General features: G+C 49.9%; 1 protein-coding gene across 1 annotated transcript in view; it reads right to left on the bottom strand.

Annotated features, from left to right (window-relative positions):
• The window catches only part of MSI2 (musashi RNA binding protein 2), a 333055-nt gene that overhangs the window by 7557 nt on the left and 304700 nt on the right, over window positions 1-20798 (bottom strand). The window contains exon 8 of the mRNA XM_015599259.2: window positions 6877-6991. Within this exon, the coding sequence (XP_015454745.1) occupies window positions 6877-6991 (115 nt within the window). The remainder of the gene's footprint in view (window positions 1-6876; window positions 6992-20798) is intronic.

Below are 20798 nucleotides of genomic sequence, written 5' to 3'. Positions count from 1 at the left end.
AAGGACAGAAACCAAGACTTGGGTGCCTTAAATGGACACATGCGCACTGGCTCCTCCCCTGGTATTTATTTCATGGCTGGCCAGTTCGATTCTCCTCCAAATTAATCACCTGTTATCAAATCAGATCTTTCAGCACTAAATTTCTTATACCATTATTTCAACAATATTGATAAACGAATTATATGCAAGCAGCCAAATCGCTGCTGCCTAGGGCCTTTCCTGATGAAAAATGATTCCTTTGCTTCGAACTTCAGCGCTGGGGGTCTTAAATATTTTAGTGTTAATCTGACAGCAAAAGTGTAAACCCATGTGTCACTTTTGAGACTCCCTCAGGGTGGGTGGGGTGGGGGCTGGTGGAACGCCTAGTCCCTCCCTGATTCGCTCCACCAGTATGATTCCATCATGTCTGCTTTCTTCCTGGCACACTCAGAAGTCTTCGAAAAGAAAGAAGGAAAGCATTATCAAGTTCACCCCAATTTGTGGCCTTACCCCAGACTTCTCGGAAATGTCAATATTGTCTCCTGAACAACAAAGGTGAGAACGTGGCATCTGCCGGAGTAGGGGATCTGATCTCCAGCCCCCACTGCTGAACTTCCTCTGGGCCAGGCCGATGAAATCATAAATTTATAATACAACATTACTTCAATTTTCCTCTTCATTTACTGCTGTGCAGCCCAACTCTGCTCGCACGGCTCCCAGCCCCAGCCACACGGGGGAAATTGGCTGGCTGCATATCAATAGCACATTACAGCAGACCCATGCGGATGCTCCATCAAGCCACATTACCGTGAGATGACCCAGCCACCACTTCCATTAGCAGCCGGGCCCCTCCTGCACTGGCTACTGCACAATTTATTTGCTCCAGTACTCTGGACGCCTGATCAATCCCACAGTAATTATCTCTTGTCACTAAAGAAAAAAACCAAGCCTTCTGCCTGCATGGCCACCTTTCTTACAGATAGGCTTCCTATGTGGGGGGAAAAAAAATCCACAAATCAACAATAGAATTTGACTTTGACAGTGAGCTCATTTTCGGGCCCCCTTTTGGAGATGCTGGCAGAGGTCTCAGAATTGTGGTTCTAGATCTTTGCTCCAATCCTAAAAGATGTTTGCATGCTAGATGCGCATGTGACTCATCTTCTCCCAGGCTCTGTTAGTCAGCTACTCAGAGTCATGGAAAACTGCTCCCACCAGGCCCCTCATGGAAAGAGACATGGGAACTGTTAAGAGTGTGACACCACTGCCAGGTGTGCAGAGCGCTGCCTGGGGCACCACACCGGCTCTACGAGGTCTGCATATGGATGCAACACCAAGTGCCAAGAGCCCTTCCCAGGCCAGGTCTACAAAGGTGCTCGCCCCCAGAATCATCCGGAGTCCAGACCTGTGCTATCCAATTTACATTAAATTTAAATTATACAAAGCGAGAACTTCAGTTCCTCAGGTACAGAAGCCACATCTTAAAAGCTCAACAGGTAGCTAGTGGCTACCATCTTGGGCAGCACAGATGTGAGACGTTCCCACCAACACACAAAGACCTAATGCACAGCACCGCTCTCGAAGGAAAATGAACGGATGAATTTTGAGTCTCCTCTGTTTACAAGGAAACGGCTGAACAAATGGAGACCTCCTTGGGAGTGACCTCGACAGACATTTTTGGAAAGACAAATCCCAGTTGAAATTACAAATGAGTCTAGACATGTGGCTGTAAGTTCCAGCCCATCATCTTTCGGTCTGTTAGTGAATGCCAGCAGATTACAGCTTCTCATTCCTTCTCCACGATGATTTTTTTTTTGGCTTTCATTTCAGAGGGGCTTAATGTCAGGGAACACTGGGTCAGGATTTCACAGGGCCTTCTCAGTACGAGCACTGATAAGTGCCTCTGGCTTTCTTCAGCTGGTCAAGTGTCTCTCCATTTCTGGGCCTACAGGGTGAAGTTTTTCAAGGCCTTGGCAATGAGGTATTTCTCTACCACTGGAATTAAACCTGTTAAACAGTGTGTGCCCAGCGGGGTCAAGAGAGTGGAAGGCAGTAAGATTATGTGGCTGAGAAGGCCAAGGGGAATCAAATATATCAACAATAATCATGTTTGCTTTTATTAAGTCCACTTTCATTAAGAAAAAACAGAGATTCTAGTGCATCGAGCTGGATAACGGCAGGCACCTCTTTGGGGCTGCCAGGCAGTGGAACAAAATCTGAGGGCTGCAAAAAAGACCTTTTCTAAGGGTCTCAGTTGATTTTGGTTTTGTCTGGCTCAAAGGCAGGGAGACCCAACCCCTCCTCCTCTCTCCTATGCTCTTTTTAAGGAATTCCCATTGGGCCGATTATTCTGATTTTGTCAAAGGCTGTGAAAGCCAAAACCAAAACAGCTGTAGGTTCTCCCCAAGGCCGTCTGCAGTCAAGAGAGATCGAGAAAGAATAACTGAGCAACTGTATGCTTATCAGCTTCCCTATGATGAGACCTCCCCAAGTATGGAGAAATCTTAAAGGACATTCAAGAATTAGTTCCACAGTGTCCAGGTCATTTACGGACCAGTGTTTCTGTTGTTTCACTAGAATATCAGCTCCCTGCGATCAGAAGCTTCATTCTCCGCTGCATCTTCAGCATCTAAAACAGTGCCTGGCACGGAGCAGACACTCAATAAATATTTGTTGAATGAATGGATTTAAAAACTAATTGTTTGCAGTTTCACATCTAAAAAGCCCTAGAAGTGCGTTTTCTACTCACTCAACAAAAAACGTTTAAATCGCTAAAACCTCATCTCATTCCATTCATTAATGAATTAAAAAAAATTTTTTTTTCTGCATGAGCCAAGTTCCTCAGTCAAACCGCTGATGGTGGTGATGGTAAGGATTCCGGGATTGATATGCAGGTCTGGCGCACCAGGGACGGGTGACCCAGGTGACTAATGGGGGCACGTCAGGCCATTCTACCGAAGGATTAGACTCCTCCAGAAGCCACCGCTTGAGAAGGGAGAAGCAAGGGCTCCGGTCACAGCACAGCAGATGGCACTCTCTTCGCCCAGAGAGTCCACAGACCCAGGGTGCCAAGCTGTGCCAGTGGGTGAAATGGAGGGCAGCCCCAGGTGCCTCTGGGAGTGGGCATCAGAGAAGGCTCGGTGGAGTCTCCGGCCTGGCTGGGGAGGCAACAGGCCAACCAGACTGTGAGACTGTGAGTTTGTTCCCCGGAAACTGTGCCTGACTCACCCCTTCTGCCCGGACCTTGGGCTGGTTCCTGGCTGGGGCATGCTTGGGGGCCTCTCAGAAGGCCTTGTCTCAGCAGGTGTCTGGATGGACTCACCATAAGGGCTGAGGAATTCAGGGGGCTGGGCTGGGGGCTACTCAGGCTGATGTGCAGCATGGACCTCTCCTTGAAAAACTCAAAGATAATCCAACTCCTTGAGCTGGGGGTCCACACAGAGGAGGCTGCAGGGGCCACAGCACAAGTCACACCTGCGAGTCTAGCTATGTTCTCAGCCACGGCCAGGAAGGGACCACAAGTGAAAGAGTACTGAACACCTACTCAAGTGGTAATTTGCCCAGGGCCCCCCAGTACCTTATTAATAACAGCTCCCAGCTCGAGTGCCTGCTACTGTATTTCGTTGATATGAAGACACTTTTCATATTTCAACATCTCTCGAAAGTGGGAAATATCTCACCAAGAATGTGCTAAGAAAGCATCACTGCAGTTTAATTAATAGCATTTTTTTTCCTTTCTGAATGGTACATGAAGGTGCATTTTACCAACCATGCAGCTCGGATCTGATGAAATACAGCATTCACTGGGCATGTTATGGTTTCATTTACCCATGAAGTGAGGGCCTCCATATCCATATCTATGGGCGGGGTAACTGAAGGATGGAGAGGCTGTCACTTGCCCTGAGTCACATAGCTGGCAGTGTGAGAAGTCCAGATTTGATTCTGAAGTGCCGCGCTCTTCCCTCTGGCCCACACAGCTCCCTTTGGTGGAGGCTCCTCGTCGGGTTGGGGGAGGAAAAGCATCTCTGTGACCTGGGGGGACTAGCTGAGGTATGGGGGTACAGCCTGGTGGCAATCTCAACCAGAGCTACGTGGGCAAAAGCCTTAAGCAGCAAGAGTCGGGGTGGGCTGTGGGAGGTATTAAATCAAGAACTATTAGACTCTAACCACAAAGACATTTGTAACTAAATGTTACTCCTTTACTGCGACCTGAGGAAGTCATCACTTGAGACCCTAGCAGAAGGGGAAAGAGCTGAGGCAGGTGAGTAAGCACCTGGCATTCACCACCATCCATCCCTCGGTGAGCAGGAACCAGCTGGATGGCGTCTGGAGAAGCACAGGGAGCACTGGGGTCTGCCCACCACCAGCCACGGCCAAACCCAATCTTGGGCCTGCTGGGACACCACCCCTCCTCATGCGTGCCCTGCCTGGACCCGCCCCACCCAGCTAGGCCCGCTGGCTCTTGGGGTTTCACACTAGGACCCTTGAGTTCTAAGGCTGTTTCTTCTGTCCAGACGACCTTCGGCTTACTCATTCTTCTCATCCCAGCTGAAATGTCATCTCCACAGGGAGCTGTTCCCCAATTCCTCAGACTAGTTTCCATTCTTTATTGCATACTCTTAAAGCACCCCCACAACTCTCTCTATTATGATGAATTACATATCTGTGTGGCTGTTAAATGTCATCTCTCTCTCTAGACCACATGCTTCATGAGGACAGGGACCGCGTCTGCCTCACTAAGTACATCTCCCATTGCTTGGCCTGGGCCGGGCACACAGTAGGTATGCAAAGACCCAAAGCATTCAACAAATTCCTCCTTCCCTGGCTCCCACTGCGAAACCACTGGGTGCCTTCTGTTTAGGGGTCAAACTTGGGTGTCTGTGGAGACGCGGGCCCTGAGTCCTGGCTGAACACAGCTGTTGCACCTTTGCAACTGACAAGAGTGAACTAGCTTCACTCCACACCTTTGATTCTCCCTGAAGAAAACCCAGTTCATCCGTCCCACAGGTAAGGGGCATCCAGTTAGACTCAGAAAGGTGGGGGCACTTCCTAAAGATCTGGATCCTAAAAAGTCTCCTATTTTAAGCTGTAAGGCCTTTATATGAGACTCCAAAAGCTAGCAGGGGGTAATGGTCTCAACTCTTTTCTCTGAGGTTTGATTTTTAAAAAACTATTAATCCATTCAGAGTTTCTTTTGGCATAGGACATAGGGTAAAGACCAAATAAAATTTATTTTTTAAAGCAAGAGCCTGACAAGTGTCTTATAGTCAAAAAGGAAATAATACTCATCGATTTCTAAAAGTAATCATATCTTATAATAATTATATGCTTACATAGAAATATATTTAGTTCATGCTTTTTAACTTTTTCTATTAACAGATGCATTCCTATCTACCATACTATTTTAATTACTGTAGTTTCGCGCTATGTTCCGATATTCAGTCAAACTAGTCTTTTCTCATTTCTCCTTTTAAAACATTTTCTGATTTCTTACATGTTTCTTTCGGCAGGTAAGTTTTAGAACCACTTGCCCAATTTTTAAAGAACTACAAAAGGATTTTTCTTTGAAACCGTTAAACCTAAAACATTAATTTGAGAAAAATTAACATCTCAGCCATTTTTGTTATTTTCATGGCATCTCTCTCCATTTTAAGTTCCCTAAAATAACTTTACCTGACCCTGTCATTTCCTCAGAAAAATAGAGACAATTCTTTTTCAGAATTTATAAAACCAAGGAAAGTTTTATAAATATAAAACTAAGCCATGAATGTGAAGAGCAAATCTGAAAACACATAAAGAGCTTATCAAAAAATATAGAAGAGGGACTCGTAGCCAAACCAAATGAAAACCCATTAAAACTAGACAGATCATGTGCCTGAATGGAATTTTACCATTAACTACCATTTATCCCATTTAATTAGTATTTTCCCGACACACAATAACTTGCACTAAAATACTGTTCTCTCGCCTTGAAATTTCTAATTATTGTTGCGACCCACACCATTACGCTTCTCCACTGCTTTCTCCATCTTTCATGCCATTTAAGCAGCAAGATTTTCAATTATCTACGCAGGATGGACAGAAATACCTTTAAGGAAGGGGCATAATATGCAACTCAATTTCTCTAAAAGCCAGGAGAGATCATTTTTCGTCAGGACAAACACACTCTGTCTTTCATCATCTCTCTCTCTCTCTCTCTCTTTCTCTTTTTTGCAAATAAAGAGTAAAACAGGCTATTTAAAACATCCATTTAAATGCAAATTTTGATATCCCAAGAGAAAAATGTTAATCATTTAAATAGACAGGATTATCACCCACCCTCACCTCTTCCCCTCCTCTTCCAAGTTTTAGAAAATGTGGCCTCAGCCCACACAAGTTAAACCAGTCAGGAGCCCTAAGGGCTTTAAGAACTCCCAGTCAGGAGAGAGGGCCCAGACAGAGGGAGTGACTTTTTCTCCTTTTAAAGAAGGGACTGCAAAGGAGAGAAAATCCATCCAGTACCTTCTGTGAGCCAGGCATGGGACAAGATAAAGAAGGGACTGCAAAGGAGAGAAAATCCATCCATTACCTTCTATGAGCCAGGCATGGGACGAGATAATTCCGGAAACTGTGCCTGACTCACCCATCCATCCATCCATCCATCCATCCACCCATCCACCCATCCACCCATCCACCCATCCATCCATCCATCCATCTCTATCTATCTCTGCTCATTTAATAGTCACAACTGTCTTAAAGGGGGGCGGGTTATCATTCTCATCTACAGACAAGGAAACTGAGGCTCAGACAGGTAAAAAGCAGTTTGTCCAGCTGGTAGGTAACCCAGTTGGGTGTACAGGCCTCCAAAGGCCCCAGTCCACGGTGACTCCGCTGGATCCCTGGGGTCCCACCCAGACTCACCCAGCATCCCCATGCCAAGCATGAATGCGTCCATGGTGTAAGGCAGTCCCCGGGCCCGACCTCTTGTCCCAGGCGGGAACATGACTTCTTTCGGCTGAGCTTTCTTACATTCTACCTGTTAAACAGAAAGGCGAACAAATGAGATGCAAATGAATTCCACGTAAATGTCAAATGCAGAACGGATCTGGTTACCAGCAAGGTTATTTTTAGCCTTGCTCCTTACTCACTTGTAAAAATAGCTGTGCCGAGTAAATGGCCTGCAAAATAAATATTTAAGAAAATATACCACTTGTGGAAATCCTGCTGTGGAAAAACCTACAAGGATGAAATTGGGTTTGGAAGGGCTGCAAGGATGTAAGCTTAAGATACACATGCGTGGGTTGGGAGCTCAGATTGAAATTTGTACAGAAGGTACGAGAGGTTAGGAGGCTGTTTGATGTGTCAGCGAATAACAATAGCAACAGCAACAATGCTACTATTACTTGGTTGGCCCTTTACGTGTTTACAAATTCCCCTCAGGTTCCTTCAGGTCAGTGATTCTTCACGTTGGACTATCTGATTCTACCTCCTATTAAATAGACAGGCCAGTTGGTTTTGGCTCCATTTTACAGATGAGAAAACTGAGCATCAGAAGGTTTATGTCACGAGCTAGAAACCATACCCTCGCAGGGGCAGGCCTGAAAGCTGGATTTTTAAAATTTCCAGGTCAGCGATGCCACCATCTCCATACCACTTGCCCGGGGCACTCCCGAGGGAAGTAATAAGATTTAAACACTGACTCCATTCACCTGGATCGCCAGCTTCTCATTCTCCAGCTGTGTCTTCAGGTGGTGGCTAGTCTTTTCTTCCTATTTCCTTTCCGCCTCCAAAATGTCTAAATCCTATTCCACTCACACACCCAGAAGTCATTTTTTTTTTAAACAACATATACATAAATGATCTATAATGCAAAGCCCTGGTAATAAGTACAACTGCTGCCTGCTGAAACTCCTTCAGTTTCTACTAATGTTCCTTAAGCCCTTGCTCAGTGCTTACTTGCTTTTAGTTTACAGACAAACTTAACAAGCATTGCTAGCCGGTAATCAATCCTATTTCTGACGAAGATGGAATGTCATAGGGGAAGGCACAGGTGCTTATAGCAGCAGAAGTAACAGCATGACAGCCTGATAGGGATGGGGGAAGGACAAGAATCAGGTATCTTATTTAAAAAGCAGTCCGGGGCCATATAATATAGGAACCAAAATTCTAAGTAGCTCAACTGCTGCTAAGGGTATCACTATGACAGAAAACTACCATTGTTCACTGCAGGTCTGCGGTATGAAGAAAAAGTTAAATTGTGTGCAATATACTTTGTTGTAAAAGGGACCTATATGGGTTGTGCATTTCGGAGATACTCTCATCCCAAATACTTTTAATTAAAAAATATTTTAGTGCTTAAGGCTAGGGGGAAGCTTTAATTACCTCAAATATGAACTCCTCTTTCTTCAAAGACACCAGATAACAGGTATTAATCTTGTTCTTTAAAGAATGATAACCACGCATGCTTTTAAAAACATGGATAAAACGGTTCAACATTCATGACTGATATGCTTAATACTGAGTTTTTCTAGATGAAAAGGAAAGAGATGAGCACCCCCAAAAAGAGAAATGGGTAAAGGACACACACGGGCAATTTACGAATGGCTAATGAAGAAGCCCACATCCCAAAACGAACCATCTCTTTCACTCATCGGACTGGCCGTGATGAAAGGAGTATTTGCTGTCGAGTCCCTGAGAGTATGGGCTTCAGGGGTGGACACTGGCACATATTTTCCTGGAGGGCAACCTGACAAAATATCAAAATTCATACATGCACACACCCTTTGACCTAATAAATCCTACTCCTAGGAATTCATTCTGCAAGGACATGTGGATGAGTATTCACCATATGCGTTGATTATCATGAAATAAAAAGAAATACCCTAAAAGTCCAAGAACAGGGAGTCAGTAGGCTGAATGTCATCCAAGCTGACCGAAAGCTACACGGCTACGGGAAGGCAGGCTGATAATGATGTGCTCTGGTATCGGGAAACCCTCAGTCCCAGACAAACCAGGACGGTTGGTCACCTTAACTGCAAGCAGGGAAAAAGGAAATTACAGTGACTTTGTGAAAAATGAACAAGGGGATATACGATAGAGGGAAACAATATGAAAAGACACAGCAAAGTCGTCTTAGAGCAACTCTGCTCTTTAATTTCCTGAGTGCATTTTGTTTTTGTTATTTATTTCCCAAATTTTCTGCTTTGAATATTACTGTTGCAAGTGTGTGTGTGGGGCGAGGTGATTAAAAAGAAATAAATTCATCAGAATTGGGTCTTTAAGATTTCTCCCATAAGCCCAGGGGTGACAATTTGCTCCTGGACTCCAGACCCCCACCCCCAGGACTCAGACGCAGGCTGAGACACCTCATTTGCAAGAGCCTGCCCGAGCCTGGGAAGATGTGTGTGCTGTGCAGAGGCAGACAGCTAATTACCAACCTAACAATAACACCGGGATCCAGTATAATACCGCTAACCAGCTCACTTTCTAATAGCCCTATCGGTGACAATCTATTGCATTGTCTTATGAAAACCTGCTGCCTGTTCCTAGGCAACCTGATCAACGAAAATTTCAGGTTTATACAATTTTCATTTAGGGAACATAAAGGTTAACTGACTGTAATGGGAACATTTTAAACAAACCCACCTACTCTTCCTCTCTCTGAGCAGGGCTGGCAGCTCTGTTTAATTCTGCTCTGTCTTTGCTGGTGCTGTTTTGGGCAGCACTGACTGCCTGGGTTCTGTCCACCACCACTGTGTCAACCCTGAGTGCTCAATAAGGCCAGGGGCCATGTCATGCGCACTCTCTGGGGGGACCACAGCATGTTCTGGGCACTTGAGTGACAGGGAGTAAACAGAGTCGCACCAGGGAGCCTGGCCTGGCGTGCACCGGAGGCATCTGGGGAGATTTCTCAGGACCGGACGGCCTGCCCACCCAGCTCCCGAGCTCCTTTGATGATGTTGTACAGAAAACACTGAAAAGGAGAAAGAGGCATCGCTATTCTCTACCTGTACCCCGAGTCCTTGCAGTGGGTCAGGGGCTTGCTGAGGATAAAACTATGTCCTTCACCCATCAGACTAGACACCTTGTCTCTCCCATCAGACTGCTGGTTCTCAGGGCAGGGATCAGGGTCAGTCCCTACCTTCCCTGGTCCCTCAAGGAAGTTCAATACAGAGCACGGATCGACTTCTATGCTCATCATGGTCAAGGAGACCCAGCTTATTTCAACGGTGCTGAGGAAGTCAATGTGCCTGGCAGGTGCTGTGGGGGATGCAAAGACAAATAGGGCGGCTTCCACCCCTGAGAGCCCTCATTCTATTGAAAAGAATAGGTTCGTGTTCTCCTAACGTTGATATTAAGGCAAATAATCATATGTCAACTTGCCCCTTGGGCCTGTCAGCCTCGGGAGCCTTTTGGGTTAGACAGACCACATTTGGGTCACCCCTCAACCCCTGCTATCCTCCCACCAGGCTCTGTGCAAACTAGAGAACTTGGCATAAACAGCCTGAGTTACAGTCAGAATCTAAACGGAGAAAACCCAGCCTATCTCCCCAGCCAAAGTCACAAACTTCGGTCATCTGTCCACACACCATGTCCCAGTTACCTACTGCTGTGCAACAAGCTACCCCCAAACTTAGTGGCTTCGAGCAACAATTTGTCATTCTTCTTCACGGTTCTGCGAGTTGACGGGGCTCAGCAGGGCTCTTGCTTGCGGTCGGTCTCTCACGTATTTGTGGTCAGGTGGGGGCTGGGGCAGGAGCCAGAGAAAGCCTGGACTCGGCTGGGGGTCCAAGATGGCTTCTTCACTCACACAGCAGGCAGCTGATGCTAGTTCAGCTGGGACTGTCCATGGGTGGGGGTGGGGGACCACTCATGGCTTCTCCATGGTGCTTGGTCTTCTCACAATATGGTGGCAGAGTCCCAAGGAGCTGGGTCCCAGGCACGAGCCTTCCAAGAGACCAAGGCAGAAGCTGCAAGGCTTTTTACAGCCTAGCCTTGGGAGTCACGCTGTTACTTCCATCACGTTCTACTGGTTACATCGGCCAGCCTAGGTTTGGTATGGGTGGGGAACACACAGGGGCATGAGCACTGGGAGGCACAGGATCACGGGGGCCGTCTTTAGAGACTATGGACCACAAGAGATCAATGAGGAGCAGAGAGGAGACAGGACAGTGGGAAGCATTCTTCCCACCCTCAGTGTCTGGCTAGTTGGGTTCTTGGGGGCAGCGGGCACTGAAGGCTGCCTTTCCTGTGGGGCACGAGGCAGGCACGGGAGCTCCCCTCCCAGGGCAGCCTGAGAGAGGCTCGTGTGGCTCCTCAGGTCAACAGAAGCAAAACAGAGGTGGTTCTCCTGGCGATCAGATCTCTTGCTCTATCTGTTTCAGCAGCACCAAGACCTCCATGTATAATAAACGCTCCCCACCGCTCATACCAAAGTGCTCTCTCTAGAGCAGCCTTGGGTGGGGGCAGAGTCTGAGAATGGAACATTTCCAAGTCTTGGTCCTTGAGACTCAACCAACATCTCAGATCTCCTCTCAGCAGCTTCTCACCATGGCTGCCATTGCTACTGTTTCAAATGGCACCTAGGAGAAGCAGTCTGGTTGGAGGGACAAGAGACTTAGCAGGAAATGCCATTTGGATTTGTGCTGGTTAAGAAGCCTCAGAGGAACCTCGTGACCAGTGTCTCACCCTCGGAAGACGAGGTCTCCCATTTTCAAGTTTCACAGTTGGCAAAGCCAAGCAGCGGCTCCATTCCAGGGGCTGATACCGAAGGTAGATGGGACTGCCTGTAAAATTTCACTCTCTAAATATGCCGATTTGCTTGGCAAACTTGCCTTGGAAAAGAGCGTATGGTTTCCTCGCAGCCACACGGTTATGGGTTCAGAAGAACGACCTAGCAGAACCCTCCGAAGGATGCTACCTTTTAGAGGACGAAGCAGAGCCCGACGTGAGCCGGCACGTGCGTCCTACACTCCATGCTGGCTGCCCGCGCCAGTGGGCGCCTACTTCCGATCAGAGTCCCGAGCAATTCGGCAATGGTTGCTTCTAACTTTTTCTTTGGAAATAATTTCAAACTTATAGAAAAGTTGCAAGGATAGCACAAAGAATACCGGTACACCCTTCACCCACAGTCGCCTGTTGCTAAGAGTTTGTTACTTTTGCATTATCAATTGCACACTCGCTATGTCTAGGTTTAGGTCTAGATCTAAATTGGTGATTTTTCTCCCTGAACCATTTGAAAGTGAGTTGCATATATTAAGGTATGCATTTCCTAAACAGAGAGGTGTTTTCTTCCATAACCACAGTATAGCAATCAGCCTCAGGACATTCAACATTGACACAATACTTTTATCTACCTTCTATATTCCTATTTTGCCAGTGGATCCAATGACGCCCTTTATCGTTATCTATCCATCTCACAGAGCAGGAAGCTGAGGCCCAGGGCCGGCAGACACCCTGCCTCTATCTGCAGACACAGTCCATGCACGGCAGGGTTGGGCTTGAGCCCAGGTCCACCTGACGCCATGGCCCATGCCAGGGAACAAGGTCCCGTGCCATACCCTAGGGGGAAACTCTTGGCATCAGCTTTCAGAGAAGGTGCTGGGACTTCTGTGGGGACAGCTTCCCTGCAGCGCTCTGAGTGCCTGTCCTCACCCCGCTGGCCCGCAGCCCTCGCTCAGGCAAGCTCCCTGCGGGGCACCTTTTGGAAGAGGAAGAGGCTGGCAGTCTGAGGAGGATGCCAAGGTCTGGGAAGTGAAAAGGCTTTTGTTCTTTCTCCGAGTCTATACAAATGGCCTCAGTCAGCACGCCCCCGGGGCTGGGAGGGAAACCGGACCCCACCTTGGTCTGAGGAAACCCAAGCCCTGTGCCTGTGGCCTTGATTTACAAGCCCAGGACAAGGAAACTCTGTGTGGCCTGAAGAGGCCAGTGTTTGCAGCTTCCCTTCTCACCCGGAACAGGCCATGTTAGAAACGATTTACTCCTCCGTGGAGAGAGGACTATTTAAAGGATAAAATCCATAGCTGCCCAGAGATCAAACTAAACTATCTGGCCAGTAAGGAGGGAGGCGAACAGAGGGGTAGGCAAGTGCCAGGACATTGGTTTTTACGGTGGGTGCCGTCCTTCTGTGGAGCCTCCTGAAAGACAGAGAGGCCTGACCTGGACTTGCCCCGCGATCAGCTCCTCCTCTGACTCCAGCTGCTGCTCCTCCTCAGCCAGGTTCTGGGAGATTCCAGGCCAGAACTGCTTCTCTGAAGCCCCAGGGTGACCATCTCCTCTGACTGTTGGGCCCTGAGCGCCTTCCAGGGAGAAAGGGAAAGGGAGATGACCCTCCAGTGTAAGGATCTGGGGGTCCTGCCTGGAGCCCACAGCTTCCCAGATCTTTCCAGTAAGGCAGGAAGGGTGAGCTGCACCCCAGAAACCACATGTGGCTCCCCGCTTGGCCTATGCCATCCCACAGCCCCTGCTTTTCTTCCTCCTGCCCAGTGCTTCCTCTTGTCCTCTCTGGTAGTCACAAGCCTTTCTGGACACTCCAGGAGGGCAGGACCCTTCACGGGCTCTTACAGATTTATAACCCAGATTCAGAGAGGCCCTTCCCTCAAAGAAGACAAACACAAACAGCTCCATGGGGAACTGGGAGGAACCGGGTCTCTGCTGTCCTCAAGAGCATGGCTGGCTACAGAATGTGCTAGAGAACATGCAGAATGCTGCAAAATGAAGACGAGGGGCCCTTTGTGCAACATCGCCGAGAGCTCCGGGATCTATCGGCAGAGCGTCAGACCAGCAAGGACCCGAGTGCAGGGCCTGCACAGCTGCTCAGGGAGCGCGGCCTGGAAGCCAGCCCTGCTCGAGACAGATACTGAATGAGAAGTGAAGAAAGAGGCCGATGAGTACCAAGGTGTGAGATGAAAAGCACAAAAATAACCCACCGCGGAGAGGCGAGAGGGCCTGCGAGAGGGCCTGGGAGAGGGAAGGCAGGCCCCAGGCTCTCCGCCATGTGGAGCTCACGCCCGAAAGGGACCCGTGGGCATCTCTCTCCCAGTGACCTTCAGAGAGTCAGATCACCTCTTCTTGGTTCCAAAGTCCATTCCAGGGTTTCCACTCTACAGAGTCACTCTACTTATCCACGGCCAGAAGCAAGATGGAGTCCTAACCAGCCTGAGCGCATGGCTGGGTGAGGGCCGGGCCTGAGACTCTGCCATGGGCAGTGGCAGCAATCACACCCCGGAGATCCTGGTGGTGGCACTGGGAAGACCTGGCTCTTGACTCCAGCAGGGCAGGCGGGGGGAGGCGAGGGGAAGGGTCATACCTGACCCTCACCAGCGCCAACCCTTCTGCCCTCTGCAAACTCAGAGAGACCTCTCAGCTGGGCACTGTCGATTCCAGGAAGTGAGCAGAAGGGAGTTCTGTGCTCTGTCCCCTCCCTCTTCCCTTCCCCAGAAATCTTAATCAGGCACTGTCCTTACAGACAGGGACCAGCGTGTGGCCAAGCACCAGAGGGCCCACTTGTAGTTGATAACTTGTTCTACTGCAAAAAGGTCCTCACAAATATGGGACCCCCCCATGAAGTCTATGGAAGAGGGGTTACTGTGCCAACCAAAATGGAATGCCAGCTTAGGCGGGTGACGGCAGCCAGCGGAAACATCTACCTTCGAAGGACACATGCTCGCCAGAAACAGCCCGGACCATTTGAGAGAAGCACCGAGAGCCCTGCAGGACATACCGTCCTGACTCCATCCCCTTCGCCAGCAGGAAGGAACACAGCGTGTATCAAACACTCCCCACAGGCTAGTCATGGTCACGGCATGCTCGTACCTGTGAGTGCACGTGTGTGTGTGCATAGATAATGTACAGTACCTATACATGATGACATTCATATATAATGTACGCCAAGCACAGTTCCTGGCACACAGAAGTCCTCTGAGAATGTTCACTGTTCTCAACACCCTCATTAATCGACTCCTCATTTCCTCCAAGTTGGCCTAATTAGCCCTGAAGTTACAATAGGAAAGGAAACTGAGGCACCGAACAATGATTTGTCCAAGGTTACAATGCAGATAACGACAGCCAGGATTCAATCCTAAGTCCCTCACTTCAAAGCCCTGTTCCTACCTCTGGGCCTCTGGCCACTCAGGTCCTGTCCTCACAGCCCTTCTTTACCACCCTCCATCCAGCCTTCGAGGCCCACTCAGACGCTATTCCTTCCACAAAGCCATCTTCAACCCTAGTTCCAGAATTACTTTCCCCAACACTTCCAGAATGAATTTCAAACACTGTTTCCTCTGCTCAGTGTTGTATTAAAATCAGCGATGGCCAAGTGAAGGAGGTCATAACCAATGCTACTGGCATGTCTGATTTAGCAGGAAGGGGCTGGGTGTGGACACAGATGAATTCATTAAGATGAGGTTCTCCCTTGGAGGTGTGCTCAGTGTCTGGGCGAGGAACGCGCCCCCAGCACCATCTAAGACACGTGGCCCAGAGACCGCAGCCTCCCACCCCGCCCGATCCGAGGGCAGGGGTCTTGTCCCGTCCTCTGCAGTCCGGCCTAGAGGCTAAGGGTCCTAGCTTCAGAGGCTAAGGGTCCTAGCTTCAGCACGCTGCTCCTGACTTTTCTGTGCCTCAATATTCTCATCCATAAAACATTAACAGAGTGCCTACCCCACAGGCTGCACTGAACTAATAAATTAAACGAGCTAATCCTTTAAGTGCTGGCGTTGGATAAAGTAGGTTGGGTCACACCTTACTCTCCTCCACATGGAGCCTAGGGGAGCATCTTTGAAGGTGATAAAGCCAGTTCGCAGCTGTGCTGATGAAAATCTCAGACTGGGGAGCAGAGAGGAGAAAGTGGCTGCCACCCCCCAGACTCTGGGCATGCTGCCGCTGACTTTCTCCTTAACCTCCCCCACCTGCCGGCCAGGTAGGACCGCATCTTCCTGCTTTCATCAGCAAGGTGCGCAAAGGGAGCTGCACAGGCTGTACTATTCGGGGAAAAAGCTGATGGTGGCAGCAACAGCTGTTCTCCTTTTCCTTTCTGGGAACCTGCAAGGACGTTTCAAAGTGAAAAGAAACCTGATCCTCCGGCAGGTGCCCAGATTCTGCCACCAGGCCGGGTGCTTCCCCCAGCCCGGGGCGGGCTTTGCCAGAGACCCTGAACAGAAGGGGCCTAACTTCATTTCTCTATTTAAAAGAGGAGAAAAGAGGGGTGGCTTGAGCATTAGTTTGCATCTCCCTGGGGTGTCAGGCAAAGAGCAGAAGAGCAAAGTCCAGGGAAGAACAGGCCCCAGAGAAGGGGTACAGAGAGAGGGGGCGGGCTGTTCCTGCGGTCTCTGGGCCCCCTCCTGTGGATGGTGTGTAGGGGATGCGGGGGCGGCACATGCGGAAAAGCCCAGAGGCGAGGGGCCCCTAGACATTGAGAAGGATGCTCCGCTCTCCCCAACCATCCCACCGCAGTGACCTCACCAGAGGACAGATGAAGGGCAAACGAGCTAGAATTCAGAAGACCGGGAGGCCACCTCCCCGAGGGCCACATTATTTCCGCCTAAAAAACAACGAACGTTTACCCCCAACCACCCAGCCTGGCCTCCCACCTCTGTCCTCACCTCCCCCAACACATAAATCCCTCTGCCCACACTGACAGAACCAGTACACAAACGACTGTGCACAGACGTGTGTGTGCCCGTGCGTGACGAGGGACACAGGCCTCTCCCTCCCCACGTGAACACGAGATTCATTTATTAAGTGCCTCCCTGGCATTTCCTTTTTTTTTTTTTTTTGCCTTCATCCTGCTTGTTTAATATTGCATTTGACATTCTCATTTTATAAATGGTAACAGAAGCAGGATGGATGGCTAAAATTAGCTTACGAGTGAGAATGATGCTACAAATAGGATGGTGAACACAGAAGCCTGGTTAATTCCACCCACATTATCCGCCCCGCCCCCCTCCACTTTTGGGCTGGTTCCTGATCCAGCTCTCAGTTGGGCTGAGGAGCAGCAGCCTGAGGGAGGGGACGGGTGCCCAGTCACTGGGGCGCCCTGCCAGGTAGCAATGCCCCATGCTCACCCTAGCCCGGGGTCTCCGTGGATCACCTGGCCCAGCATTGCAGCCCTGAGTCCCAGAGGCCAATGCAGAACGCTGGTTCTCTCGTCCTCCTGCCTGATCCCACCCAGAAGGCCCTGTTCCAGGGTTAATCCCCCAGGGTGCCCTGGGCGGAAGGCCTGCCATCTCACCAGGCTTTGCTCTTAGAAGAGGATTTTCAGAACCTCCTCCAAGGATGATTCAGCTGAAGGGCCTGAGTCAGCTTCCCTGGGACCTAGGAAACACATCTGTGGGTCCCTTCTGCTCCGCTCTGCAGGATGTGCACCTTCTCCCCTCCTTGGGACCACCTCCCGGCATCAAGAGTGCTCACCTCACATACCCTCTAGGCCCCGGAGACACATACCTGCATTTTACTGAGTTGTAATCCGTCCAGGACCGCCCCACCTTATAACGACGCATTTGTTCAATAAAACAATTCTAAGAATAACGACAGTGATGATGATAATAATAATAGTAAAAAGACCTGTGACTTTGATAGAGCTACAGCCTGGTAAAAACCCTCACAAGTCCTAAGTCCCAGCCCTCTCTGAGGCAGGTGCCATCGTCACCTGTCTTACAGAGACGGGAACACAGACGCTAACTTACCCAAGGTCACAAAGCAGAGCAACGAGTAGCACTGTGGGGCCGTTGGCCGTGAGGGTTGGTGACATCTTTTGCTAGGAAGGCCTTTTGGGGAGACAGCACACCACACTGGCCATTCCTTTACTTCCCACTTGCTCAGTGCTTGGGGCCCCCTCAGAGAACAAAGGCACCAATACTTTCCATAGGCTGGTATTCTAAACCGCAGCATCTGTTTGGGGCACCCCCACCCCCACAATCTGTCTCTGACTAGTAAAAAGCTGACTCAATAGTGCACCTGGGTGACCTCTTGGCTAAAATCTTTTTCCTTGGGCCCCGAAGATAAGCAGACCTCACCTGCTCTGAGCTACATTGGTTTGGCTGGGAGTCAGAAGCTAGAGCCCATGGGCCAAATCCAGTTGCTGCTTATTTTTGTAAATAAGGTTTTACTTAAACGTGGCCACAGCTACAGTGGCTGCTTTTGCACCATGATGGCAGAGCTGAGTAGCTGTGACTGGCTGTAGAGCCCTCAAAGCCTAAAATGTTTACTATCTGTCCCTTTACTACAAAAAGTTTATTGTCTCCTAGCTTTAGGCTGAATGGAGGAAACTTGGTTACCAAGAGGGTTTTCTGGAGGGCTGATTTTTCAAGGCTTTTGGAGTCTATACCCTACAACAGAGCAGGCCAAGGCTGCTTGGGCCAGGGACCAGAGCTTTCTGTAAGCTGCAAAGGGCAGAGGTCATCCTTCCCATCGTGCACTGGGGGAAACGGGTGCAGACAGGTGGAGTACTTTCCAGTCACAGGATAATCAGCGGTGGGTCTGGGATTCGCGCTCAGGTCCACATGTGCCAAAGTCTTGGGCACCTGTAAATGACCCAGCAGGTCCCAACTAGGGGTCAAGGACGTTTGCACGTCACTTGAGGATTCAGCCCTTCACCCCAGTGGATGGGCCCACACATCTATGATCAAAGCTCAAGGCCCGCCTCAGCGGGCAAGGGCACATGCCTGTGTGGGGAAGTCCTGCACCGAGAGCTTCTTTGGGGAGGACACCTGGGCTCTCTGACCACAGGAAGTGGGGGTGGTGCCGAGAGCACCAGCCTGGCCTGGGGTCCCGTGCCACGTGACTCATCTGGCTCCATGCTCTTAGAGCCTCAGTTCCTTCATCCCAGGTCCCTTCCTTCTGACACTAGATGGACGATTTATGACCCACAACTCCCGCGTTATCTCTTATGAACAGTGGTCCTTGTCCTGTGCTTCTTAGACTTTAACACACACACACAAATCACTGGATATTTGTCAAAATGCAGACTGATCTGGTAGGTCTGTTGTGGGGCCTGAGACTCTGCATTACTAACAACCTTGCAAACTGCTTAGCACTTTCATAAACCAGAATACCTTATAGGAACAAAAAGAAGAACTGTTTAAAGAAACCCTAGAGTAACCTATGTAGAAAGCAAATAAAAACTCTTCCTTGCATTTGCCAGTCAAATCCATCCAGAGTTTTCAGGGATGAGGTTTGCCTACATTGGCAGCAGGATGTAGTGGGGGAAAACACAAGGTTGGAGCCAGAAGGACACAAGTTCAAATCCTAGCTCTGCTGCTTAGAACCGTGGACTGTGGAAGTCCCTTCACGCATGTCGCCCTCCACGAAACGGGACGACGACCCCTACCTCAGGACAAAAGGAGACTCACGTGCATATAAAGCACCACCAGGGTGCCCGGTAAAAGCCAATATCCTTTTGTTGAATCAGAGGTGGGAACCGGCTCTCCCCAAGGTGCCCTCGCCCGGCCTCCTCTCCGACTGTGCTCCAAGTTCTCACCTGGCAAGGCTGGCGTCGCCTCCCTGGCTCTATCTGAGGCGGGGGCTGAGACAGGCCCCGGAGGAGCCGAGAGCAGGTCTTTGTGGATCCCGCCTCCCTCCCTCCGGCGGCCTCGCCTGCCAGGAGGCTGCGCTGGCACTAATCAAGCAAGTGCCCTGCTGCTCGGAGCTGCTTCAATCAGGGGCGCGCGGCGGGGGGTGTTATTAGCTGCGCCTGTGCCTGGGCTCATGGAGTGGCCGTGGCCGGAGGTGTCCCTCTCTGAGGGGTCACCAGGTGGCTCCGCATGTGCGTGTGTGTGTTTATTGAGAAAGAGCTGTGTGTGTGCTTCACTCTGACCGGGGCCGAGATGGAGGGAAGGGCTGAACCTCGGCTCTCCTGGGTTGGGCCCCGAGCTGGGGTGGTGGCCAGCTGCTTCCGATGTCCCTCACTCACCCGCCTGGAGACACACTGTGGCTGACAGGGACCCCCTCGCACCCTAAGCTTGGCCCTTCTGCCCTGCCGGGAACTGGGTCCTGAGTGAGCCCGTCTCCTCTGCCCTTCTTTTAGGAGGATGTGGAACCACATGGGCCACGTGGCTGATAGAGGGGTCAGTCAGTGGCCTAGGAAGGCTGTAGACCAGTTAGATGACCTTTAAAGTCCCTTTCAGCCTGAGAGGGGGAAGTCTCCTGGGTACAGATGTGAGCTCCGGACGTTAGCTTTTGGGGTTTAAAATCTGGTGCTGCCACTCGCTGACCCTGTGACCCTAAGCAAGTCATTGAACTCCTTTCTCTGCCTCACTTTGCTTATCAGTAAAATGGGAATAATAATTAGCCCCTACACTAGAGTGGGTGTGATAATCAAATGAGGAGAGGTGCATAAAGCCAGCGCCAGGCAGGGCATGCAGTTCACATAGTTAGCTATGCACGAGATCTCTGTGTGGGAGGGTGCCATGTGGGGTCTTTCTGGCCATCCCCCGGCCGGAACCCTGGAGGTGACTCACACAGGCCTCTGTGGGGAGGGAGTCAGGGTTCATGTGATCCCAGCTTCCTGAGAAGAACTCACGCCTGTTGCTGGTTCTCTCGGACGGTGGAGAAGGGCCCTCGTTTTTAAAAATGCCCAGGATATTCACCAGATGGGAAACGGCTCTGAAAAGTATGCTGTGCCTGATGGTCATGTGGTCCCTCATCTAATCCTTATTCCTGCCACAATTATCGAGCTTACTGAGTGCCAGCCAGGCCTAGGAGCACTGGATTAAGAATCAGAAGACCTGGATTCAAGTCCTATCTTTGTGACTCACCGGCGGTGAGCCCTTTCTCAGCTGTGACTAGGAGAAAATGGTAGCTCCAGGCATGTGTGGGGGGTGGGAGGGACAGTGCAGCTCTCCGTTCCT

The sequence above is a fragment of the Pteropus alecto genome, unplaced genomic scaffold (genome assembly GCF_000325575.1).
Source record: "Pteropus alecto unplaced genomic scaffold, ASM32557v1 scaffold98, whole genome shotgun sequence".
In the NCBI taxonomy this organism is placed as follows: domain Eukaryota; kingdom Metazoa; phylum Chordata; class Mammalia; order Chiroptera; family Pteropodidae; genus Pteropus; species Pteropus alecto.
This window is presented reverse-complemented; position numbering and strand designations above follow the sequence as displayed.